The sequence below is a fragment of the Gambusia affinis genome, linkage group LG07 (assembly GCF_019740435.1).
Source record: "Gambusia affinis linkage group LG07, SWU_Gaff_1.0, whole genome shotgun sequence".
NCBI lineage: Eukaryota > Metazoa > Chordata > Actinopteri > Cyprinodontiformes > Poeciliidae > Gambusia > Gambusia affinis.
Window position 1 is genome coordinate 19354417 of NC_057874.1, and position 10570 is coordinate 19364986.

The 10570-nt window shown below is 36.5% G+C and overlaps 1 protein-coding gene across 1 annotated transcript; it reads right to left on the reverse strand.

Moving 5' to 3' along the window:
- Nucleotides 1-1809: 1809 nt before the first annotated feature.
- emp3a (epithelial membrane protein 3a) lies at nt 1810-9667 on the reverse strand. Its single transcript, XM_044123011.1, has 7 exons — nt 9562-9667; nt 7573-7657; nt 5542-5695; nt 5301-5406; nt 5072-5174; nt 4827-4967; nt 1810-2200 (listed from the first exon to the last, which is right to left on the reverse strand). The coding sequence occupies exons 1-7, from the start codon at nt 9604-9606 to the stop codon at nt 2025-2027; spliced, it is 810 nt and encodes a 269-aa protein (XP_043978946.1). The 5' UTR covers nt 9607-9667; the 3' UTR covers nt 1810-2024.
- Nucleotides 9668-10570: the final 903 nt, after the last annotated feature.

Genomic DNA, 10570 nt, shown 5'->3' on the forward strand with positions numbered 1-10570 from the left:
CCTACAGAATGACACACCTAATTTGCATCATTAGGTATGATGCAAATTAGCCACATTAGGCACATACTGTAAACATTCATCCATCCATTGTGTGTATTCATGTCTAGCGGTGCAGGGCTGCATGGAGGGCTGGACTATATCTTCAGGAGTCGTTTTTGCACACTGGACACTGAAAATCCATCAGAGAGCAACATAGAGACACACAGAACAAGCAGCCATGCACAGTCACTTCTTAAGGCAGTTTAGAGTGATTAATTAATGTCTTTAGGACCTATAGAGTATGTCACATATGAAGGAGAACATTCAAACTCCACGCAGAAAGACCCCAGGCATAACTATCTTCAACAAAATCCATTTCCTGCAGAGTCACAGAGGTTGCTATTCCATTGCAATAATAAAAAAAATATTTAGAAATTATTTTTGAATAATTTTGTATTTTTCATCAGTGTTTCAGAAACAGATAAATAGTGCAAAATCACTTTACTGCACACTCCCTGGTACAGATAATCGCCTTTATTCATCAACGGAAAAAAATTGCTCAACTGCTAACTAGTTCACATTCCAGCCACTAGGTGGTGACAAAACTCCTATTGGGATCCTCGGAAAAGGAAACATAAGGTTCTGTTTGCGTCTGTGATTTACATCTTCCACCTTGAGTCAGAACCAGTTTGAAGAGAATTTTCAACTCTTGTCCAAAAGGGGTTTGTCCTGCACTCGACAAATTGTGAGATCTCCCATTTAGAGTTTGCCCTGGAGCCATGTAGGGAACATAGCAAACAGTAGTGACAGATGGATTGAGTTTAATGCAGGGCACTAAACTGATCCTGCACAAGACGTCACTGGGAGGAGGTTGACTTTCCAACCAGTAAACACACTACCAGAGTACTAGTTAAAAACATAATTATTAGATTGGCTCAAAGCCCAGACATAAATCAAACTCAAGACTTGATGTTCAAAGAGGCTCTCCTTCAAATCTGACTGAGCTTGATCTGTTTTGAAAAGAAGATTAAGTAAAAGATTCAGTCCCAAGATGAGCAAAGCTGGTAGAGATGTACAGACTTGCAAGTGTAATTACAGTGAAAGACGGGATCTTAAAACAAATGCATGACGTGTAATTTTCCTTCAGTTTCATTGACGCGCTTTGTGTTGAGTTCTCACTCAAAAGCCTTTAAAGCACATTTAGGTTTGTGGTTATTGTGTCACAAAAGTGCAATAATTTTGCTAGACACTTTATTTAGACAATACTGCCTTGGATGTTTGGTTTCTGCTAATTTCTCCCTCCACCTCTCCTAGACGTGTGTGAGCTTTGAACAATATTTCCAAGTATCTGACATTCACCTCAGTTATTCTTTCAGACTGGTTCGGCCTGACGGATGGATTAACAGGAAACATTTTACCTTGTTACTGTTGCAAGGCAGTCTATCTTTCTGCAGGCAACAGGTGCAATCATATCGCTTTCTTTTTGATTTCGTAGGAAATACTTCTAGATATTACGACACCAAACCCGCACAAACGCCATTATTGGCAAGTTGCTTCCTTATTTGTCCCCTTTTAGTTCTGCAGAAAAATGGTGAGGTCATAGTTTGACAAGATAAACAATGAATGCCACAAATGATCTACAGATTAAAACACAAAGAGAAAGACAAAGACTCGTACAGCTGCGTAGTGCCTTTGTGTAACTCACAAAACAAATCCAAATGGATATTTAATACAGAAACCCTCTCCAGTAAAGGAGAGATCTCACAACGTGTTTCTTTGAAAATATTAAAATAAGCAATGTGAATGCTTCAAAATGATCTCAAACAATGATTAAAAACAAGATATGAGTTTATTTTTCTCTTTCATAATGCTTCATATTACACAATGAGATTAGATCTCAAAGCATTTCTGAGATGCTATCAAGATTATTTCAGCACACTAGAGAATAAATGAAAAGAAAATGTGTCGCTCCTGGACATTTAACCTCGTTCCATTTAAAGATTCTCTGAAAAACAGCTCCCTTTATGTATTTGTTTCTTCTTGCTTCACTGCTTCTTTCGCAGATGGACGTACAGGACTCCGCTGACGAGAAGCAGAGGGACGCACAGCCACGCCAGGATGACGCAGAAGCCAAAGCGTCCATTGCTTGGATCTCTGGAGTTACTAAGAATCTCCTTTCTGTGGAAGGTGAAGATGAGGCAAGCAGCAAAGTCTGTAAAACCTGCAAGAATAAAAACAACATGTCATATTTACTGACACATTACAGAATCTACCACAGCGCCTGAATCCAACACTGGTGCTTTTCACCTCCAGAATTGGACCAAAAACAATCTAGCTGCAACAATGGTTATTTAAATCAGTATTTTATAAAACTTAAAATTATAAAGATAGTATTAAAAAGATAATGTGACCCAAATGTTAAAGTCTTTAAACATGACAGGTATAATAAATGATTTCAGGTAGTTTTCCCTGCTTTAATGTGATGTAAATTATTTGCAAAACCAACAAAAGGTGTAACAACCTGATTGTATAAGTGTGTACACACTTCAACCAATAATGTGTTGATTCATTCGGTCTTCTTTGAACGGCGTCACACATATTGACTCGGTAATATTTGCCAATTCTGCTTCAAAGTTTCTCCACATATCAGACTGAGAGGACATCTTGTGTCCACAACCGTCTTCAGGCGTCCCACAGAGGTTTGAGTTTTAGATCCCTGAGTTTATTTATTTTTTATTTTTTTTTATTTTTTTATAAATAGATACTTTTCTTTTGGTGAGCTCATTTTTTTCTGATTTGGTGTTCCTATGCTTATCCATGGTATTGTTATTTCCTGCTTAACATACTTTCTGAAATAATGACCAAAAAGCTGAAGTTTGAGTTCATCAGACAGCTAAGCTAAGCTAGTAGCTTATCTTCAGAAGAAACTCTCCTGACTCTCACCTAATATAACAGGTCAGTCAAGTTCTTCTATGGGGAAATAGATAATTTGACAGCACACAATTTTCATTTTGAAAGCAGGACTTCATGACTTTCTTCTCAAAACATGTAATGGTTGTACTCCAAACTTCTGCTCTCCTTCAGATATTCATTGTGCTCTCTCAAACTTTTCTCCTTACGATCAGAATATGTCTCTGCTCGGATCAAACCTCTCTGCTCGCTTGCAAATAATTTTCTGCTCTCTCGGAAGAAAAAGTACTGTTGCCTGGCAACCTCTCAGCCAATAGAATGAAAGTGTTGTACTGGGTGCGTTTGTTTCCTTCTAGTGTTTCAGTCTGAAATCCTGCTTTCAGACTGAATGTGTGTGCTCTCGACTTGTGGCAGGAAAATTGCCCCATATTCCTCCACACTAATATCCCTCATGCAGGTCTTTATAGACATTTCTTTATGAACTTGTGGGCTGTCATTTTGAAACAATAGAAGGCAAATTGTTCCTACAAAGTTGGAACAATGGGATTGATTAAAATGCCTAAGTTTAAAAGTAAAAAACTTTTTTGAGCTTTTTATCAAAATATTAATATAGTGTAGGAGCCAGGGAGACACCCAAAAGCTGCAGGACTGAAGTTTGACACCACAGTCTTAAAAAGATAGAAAGATAAGTTATGTTTGGTATATACAGCATTTTTCCAACAACTGAAGCTAACACAGTTACTGGATTGTGCTATAAAAGGCCCTGTGTGCCCGGAAAATACAACAAAATAAAAAATAAAATAAAATTCCAATGTGGGCTTTATCTGAAGTGTTCATAATTATTCTAAAATGTCTGATCTGGGCACTTTATCCCCTGAAAATTCAGATATGGGAAGATGAACAGGGCCTTTTGCCAGACAGGAAAGCATGATTTGTCTCTCTAAAGAACCTTCTCCTCTGGTCCAGAGGCTGATCTACATTCCCACTTGGTGACGTAAGTTTTGGATGCAGCTGTTCGTCCAGAACTCATTTCACATGGAGTTTGTCTGCAGCCACTCGCTCTCAAGAAGGTTGGTGACCTCTGAACTCTGTGTGCTGCAGGATTTACTGACTCCAGGACTTAGTTTTCGCCTTTAATCACTTCTTCTTTGCTATAACACTAACAGCCGACTGTCAGCTTAGTAGCAAGAAAACTCAAGACTGGATTTTTGCACAGTTAAAACCTTAATTTAATTATTTGGAAGGTTGAGCAAATACTTGTGTCATAAATAAAATTGAATAGAAACACAAAGGGGACATTCAGGTGTAACAGAAGCATCAGGTATAAAGGCACAGTAACAAAAAAAGAGTTACTGAAGTGTTAAAAAAAATACATTAAAAACAAGATTAACAATAATAATAGTGATGATAATATACTGTACAAAACAACTCTGCAGTTCTTAGAAATGCTCACGATCCAAGGGATGTGCAACTGAGCCGGATCACTTTTACAAAAATGTTCATATTGTGCATGTGTGTTGAATATTGAAAACAGAAACTATTTACAGAGAAAAAAGTGTGGAATAACAGTGGAAATGTTATTTAAAAAATGAGTAAGAACTGAGCAGGTGATCAAACAAACGTCATCTTGAATGTAAATACTCATTGATTTTGTTTGAAGCAGCGTTTCTTTGTCCTGACTGATACATTTGTAGTCTTTTTTTTTTTTAAATCCATTTGATCCTTTCCAAAGTCCAAGAAAATCTGACTCAGAAGTCTGAACAGTATTTAAAATTCATCAGATTCCTTAAAATTCATCTCAAAATTCATCTGTTTGTATTAAGTTTAATTGTACAAGTTGAAGTCAAAAGGGTTTTAAAATCATTTGTGACATTTGTTTTATGTTTGAGATCCACTCTATGTCTTTAATATTTACTAAGATAAAGTCATAAAATTACCTGCAAATGCCTGGCAGAGGCCTGTGAAGTAGAAGAGACGTCCCCTGGACAAGAAGATGAGCTGACCCAGAAAAACCAGGAGAGAGACGGACGAAAAAAGCACCGACAGGATCATGAGGGCCTGAACGGACTGAAGCCAGTCTGGGAAAAGTGGGGGAAAAAGGAGTGTAAGATAGAACAACAAACATCCAACCTCAAAAGAGGAATCTAATTTGGATAAGTTGAGTAATTTGTTGATGAGTTACCGCTTTCAGTGGCTGCTGCACAAACCCAGGTTTGCGTGGAGTTCATGTAGAAGCAGTTGTGCCAAAGGTCAGTGATTTCTGTCTCTGTCCAAACCCACCAGGACTGCAACGACGAAACCAAAATTATTTGAAAACTCTGGACAGATTCCTTTGGTAAAAGCAGAAGGTATGATGGTGCCCTCTAGTGTTTCAACAAGGATAGAGCACATTCAAACTAACATCGTCCAACCTTTTCCAGAGTGGCGATGAAAAGCATGGCCAAGCTGACCAAATGCAGGACAGTGACGGATACCAGCAGACACACCATGGCTGTTTGCAGCAAAATATGTCCTGCAACCTGTGGTGTTAAAACAGAAGAAACTATTTTTCAACCATTAAAATCATTTCCAACAGATACTGACAATTTTGTTTTACCAATGATGAACATTTTATTTTTCCCTCTGCATGTTCTAAAATGACACATAAAAGTGGAGTTAATTTGTGGGTCCTGAGGAAACTCAGCTCTTTCGTCATGCAGCTTTTCATCTGTGATGAGGATCTTATTTATCAAAGCACAAGAAAGAGAGAAGTGAAGGTGGGGCCACTTCATGCTCTGTCCACTTTCTGAGGCAAACTTTAGAACGCCTTAAACCATGCAAACAAACAAACAAACAAACAAACAAACAAACAAACAAACAAACAAACAAACAAACAAACAAACAAACAAACAAACAAACAAACAAACATAAAAGTTATTCATCAAGGATGTTGGATGAAGTGATTCTGTTAGAAGGTTATCTTCTGCTATATTTAACAACTAGAAGGCACAGGAAATATTTTTAAGACTTAAATCACACTGCTAAGACTAATTCATTAAAAACTTCTAATAACAAAAATCAGGAGTTTGATTTATGAAAATTAAGTTAATTAATGTCACATATATTTAAGATTCCCTGCAGGAGTAGAAAAGGCTGTATTCACTCAGTTCTGCTTTCCTGTTGCAAAGGGGAAAAAACATTCTATATTTAAATAATCATTTTGTAATATAAATGACGTGTTCAGATACAGCAAGTAAAATACACATCGGACATCTCACAACTTTTCATTTTAAACATATTACTAAATACGCTATTGACACATTGCTGGTGTTGATGCCAATCCAAGTAATCCATGCATGAAAAGAAACCAAAATAAATAAAAATCTGAAATTATGTGCAACAATATGAAATGTTTTGAAGCTGTTGGTAATGAACAGCTTCAAAACATAGAAGAACAGCTGCATGTAATGCTAGCCAACACCTGGTGAAAATGTCATGTCTATAGCACCTTTAGAAATATGTTTACAATGAAATATTGTGATGAGTTCAGTACTTATTTACCCTGTGTGTACAACTCTGGAAAAATTAAAGACACCACTGCACTGAACCGCTTTGAAAATCTCCTGGTTATTCCAAAAATATTAATTTCTGAACTGAGTTAAAACATTAGTGTTGTTATTTCAAAATTAATATGAACTTGTTAGTTTTCTTTTCATTATTTGAGGTCTAAAAGCACTTTATCTATGTTGTTATTTTGACCATTTCTCATTTAAATAAACACAAAATTTTTGCTTGGAATTTCAGAGACATGTTGTCAGTAGTTCATAGAATACAAGAACAATGTTCTTTCTACTCAAACATATGTCTATAAAGAATAAAATCAGAGAAACTGATCATTTTAAGTGGCTTCTTAATTTTTTCCGGAGCTGTATGGATGTTTTAGTTGTGATAGATTTAGTTATCCTTTCAGCCGCAGTTTGTCCAAAAAGTTGCAGGCAGTAAAAAAGAACATTTTTGATTGTCTAGCCAGCAGTCGTCTGATTATGATGAAAGTGAAAGTAATCACATTTAGATTTAAATCTTGCTCCATTCTACTTATCTGAAAAAAATACACCATGTTGCAAGAGTACAGCCTAATATTCGGACTCTTAGCAAAACCTTTAGTTGATGAAAAATGTATCTGGCTTCATAGCTTTTTCCTCCCTGATCTCTGGAATTACTTTCCAATAAATCCTGACATTCAGTGTTTTGTTTAGGATGGAATTTGAACATAAGTGTCAGTTTATTGTTTCTCCTTCTTCTTGCTAAACTTCACTTTTACATTCCAGTTAGAACAAATTGATTTATAAGCTACACAATACGTTGCCATTGTCAATGTAACATAATATGTCTACAGTAAAACTCTAGAGAGGGAGGTTTGATATCCTTCCCTGCGCTGTTATTGTCAGGAAGTGGTCAGAGGAAAATGTGTTTGAACGATTCTTTGACAATATGCAGATGTAACTTTGGAATCTTACAAATGCAAACCAATCATAAATATACAAAACCATCATTCTACTTGTGTAAAACATTCAGTCCAAAGCTTTTTTTTAGGACATTTAATTACATCTGCAAGCTCTCTGGTTAACATCTTCATAAAAACATGCAATGACCTATTTTGGTGTAATCTAATATGCGCCAGGCTGTTGCAAAGAAAAAACTTACCGTTATGTTCAGAGCAACAGGATATAAACTCCGGGATCCTCTGATGGTTCAGCTGCTGCTCTGCTGTTTTCCTCTCGTCTTTCTTCTGCAGAGGCGTTTGAGAAAATTAACTTGACGAAAAGAGTGCAGAGGAGGAATGCAGAGTCGGGCATAGGAGGGGTTCTCTACACCCATTTCCTCAAAAACGTTTCCCAGCCCTCCTCCTAAAAGCTGTGGTCAACAGATTTCTGGGTACTGTGTTGGGCAACTGCACCAGACATAGTGTTTCCCTGGTAATGCATAAACACACAAATTAGTGACCAAAACTGTATCCAACACAGACACAAATGAAAATACTCATTGTTTGATTTTCCATTGGGAACTGGAAACACAAGAATTGCGAAGAAAGGTTTTCCTACATGTGCAAGTTATGCAACATTTCTGCAAATGTCTTCTTGGTGTCAGTCCAGCTGTTCATAAAAGCTACAACTTCCTACATGTGGCAGCTGGGAAAGAGACAGGAAAAAGCAGATTACGTTTGATTGCTAATGAGCAGGAAGCCTCAGACCACCCAGAGCACAAAACGACAGTCTGTTAACTTCTGAAGAAATTCTGACTTAAAACAAATTAAAGATCTCACTTTTTATTAAGTTTCACTCTTTCATCTAATCTAAAACAGTCTTTTGTTTTTATTTAAGTGACATTGACCTACATTAGGTTGTGTTGATATGCTTGACGCATAAAATTAACCAATAATATATGATGCATTTCAAGCTGTAAAGAAAGTATTTCCAAACTACGTCACCGGTGAAACAGACAGAGTATCCAAAGTATCTAAAAACTGTACTCCAGTAAGAGTAACACGACTTCGACATACTTTTACTCAAAATAAAAAGAAGCCAGTCAGGAAATTACTCAAGTAAGAGCAAAACAATATTTGGTAAAAAAGAAATCTGCTCAAGTACTGAGTAACTGATTAAAATATTAATCATTTAATATTTAAAATTTACATCAGCAGACAGACCAAAATATAAAGTTTAGTGGAGATTTTAGTGTTTTAAGAACCAAAAGAACAATAATTAATTTTCTCAAGTTTCTTTCAGTATAAAAATGCAGCTGTGTGTGTCTGTGTCTGGTGATTTTTTGGTTAAAACATGTTTGTTGTTCATTCAATGGGAAGAGAAACCAAATATTTTACTCAAGTAAGAGCAGAAATACTTCATAATACAAATTACTGAAGTTAAAGTAAAAAGTACAGGTAAGTAAAAATACTCATAAAAAGAAATTTTCTCAAATAAGTTACTCAAATAATGTAATTGAGGAAATGTAACCAGTTACTACCTAACTCTGAATATATTGCCTATTCACACCCTTTGTACTTTTCTACATTTTGTCCCTTTACAAACTTCCATGTAAACAAACACAAAGCCACTCATAATTGCAAAATGTGGTACAAGATTTATATCCAGTGCTCTTTACTGTGTTAAACTTGAAAAACTCTAGTGGAAAGCGCAGAAAATATTATAAATATCTCTTATTGTCCCAGAGTGAGGAGGTTTTGGTGTATCAGCAGCCAGTTAAAGTTAAATTGAAGTGACATTCAAACGATAAAATAAATTAATAAAAAAAAAAAAAATTACTCAGCAGCTTCTTTCTTCTCTGTTGGATTTTTATTTTCCATCACAACAACATAACAAATGTTAAGGAAAATAATTCATGTCCGAGTTCCTGTTTCTCCTTTTTATTTGTGTCTGAGCAGGGAGAGTTTCAACAGGTGTCCCACAGCAGCTCCCACGTAGCGACACACCGCTGCCCTGAACGGGACAGCAGTGTGTCGCTATGACTCTCATCTGAGGCGCCATTGGTGGGGGAGAATTGAGATCAAACAGCCTGAAAACGGCCTCAGCTGTTGAGTTTGAGTCGCTACATCACACTGCTGGAAGAGAAGAGATCCAGCGAGCTTCTCCTGCTGGGCAGATCTGAGAGAAGAAAATGAGGATTTAACTATACCATCCTGATAAGAAGCTGCTTTCTGACCCAGATGAACTCGTCCATCCAAGCATGTTCCCTTCATTCATCCATCCATCCTTCCTGGTTCCCTTTCATTCCTGGGAATTATGTGACAATTTTGATTTCTTTACTGGGATGTTCTCACAGTCTGTTAAAATAAAAATGAATAAAGCAGAAAATCCTTGGAGTTTGTCTTTAAATGTGGAAATTGGACATGAATATCCTTTGAACCAAGTCTTTTTGGAGCCCTGAGCAGATTTTTAAATGGGGACTGTGAAATGGAAGAGCTCTAGTTTTGTCTTTTAGAACTCAATTTTATTGACGATTAAAAAACACACTAGTCTAACAGACGGCAGCTCTAATGGTATTCACCCCGAACCTCACTCACAGCGCTTTTGTAATTACTTTACAACATATACGTGTTATGGCTATTGATTTTAACCTTACAGGAGTAATAAACTGAAAATATATATTTGGACTTTGAAACGCAGGGAGGTGTTTAAGTGTGCAGTATTATTTAAACTGGCAACACATAGCACTGTGCACATCATCCCCACCCTGGTGGCAGCTTTATTCTGTGGGCCTGATTAGAAAAGACAGAAAAGCTGGTCAGAGCTGATGGCTAAATAGATAAGAGAAACCTGGACTGATGCAGATGCTCACTTTCCTTCAACAATGAAATAGAACAATGACATATCAATGTTCAGAACTAAATATAAAAAACTATAGTTGGACCTAGACATTTATATTTATATTTATACATGAGCTTCCATCTAACTGAGTCTTTTTGCATGGAAGAAATTGGAAATGATAATAAAAAAATAACAGTCTCTTGATGTGCAAAGCCGAATTTGATTGAACTCAGTTCAAGAGAGTTTTTAAAATGTTAAGTATTTTCATCCACCCCTTTTGGATTCTTGTTTGGTTTTTAGTTAAGTTGTGGAAGAAAAAAAGGTAGGAGAAATGATCAATACGTCACCCAAACAACGTGACGTACCGAACAGTTTGG

What these genes read in the sequence shown, in the direction of transcription:
- emp3a (XM_044123011.1), bottom strand. Translation starts at nt 9,606, where the DNA reads ATGGACGAGTTCATCTGGGTCAGAAAGCAGCTTCTTATCAGGATG. An exon ending in CTGTTGCTCTGAACATAACG is followed by an intron (nt 5,696 to 7,572) that starts GTAAGTTTTTTC and finishes GCATGGTTTAAG; the next exon opens with GCGTTCTAAAGTTTGCCTCA. An exon ending in CAGGACCCACAAATTAACTC is followed by an intron (nt 5,407 to 5,541) that starts CACTTTTATGTG and finishes AACACCACAGGT; the next exon opens with TGCAGGACATATTTTGCTGC.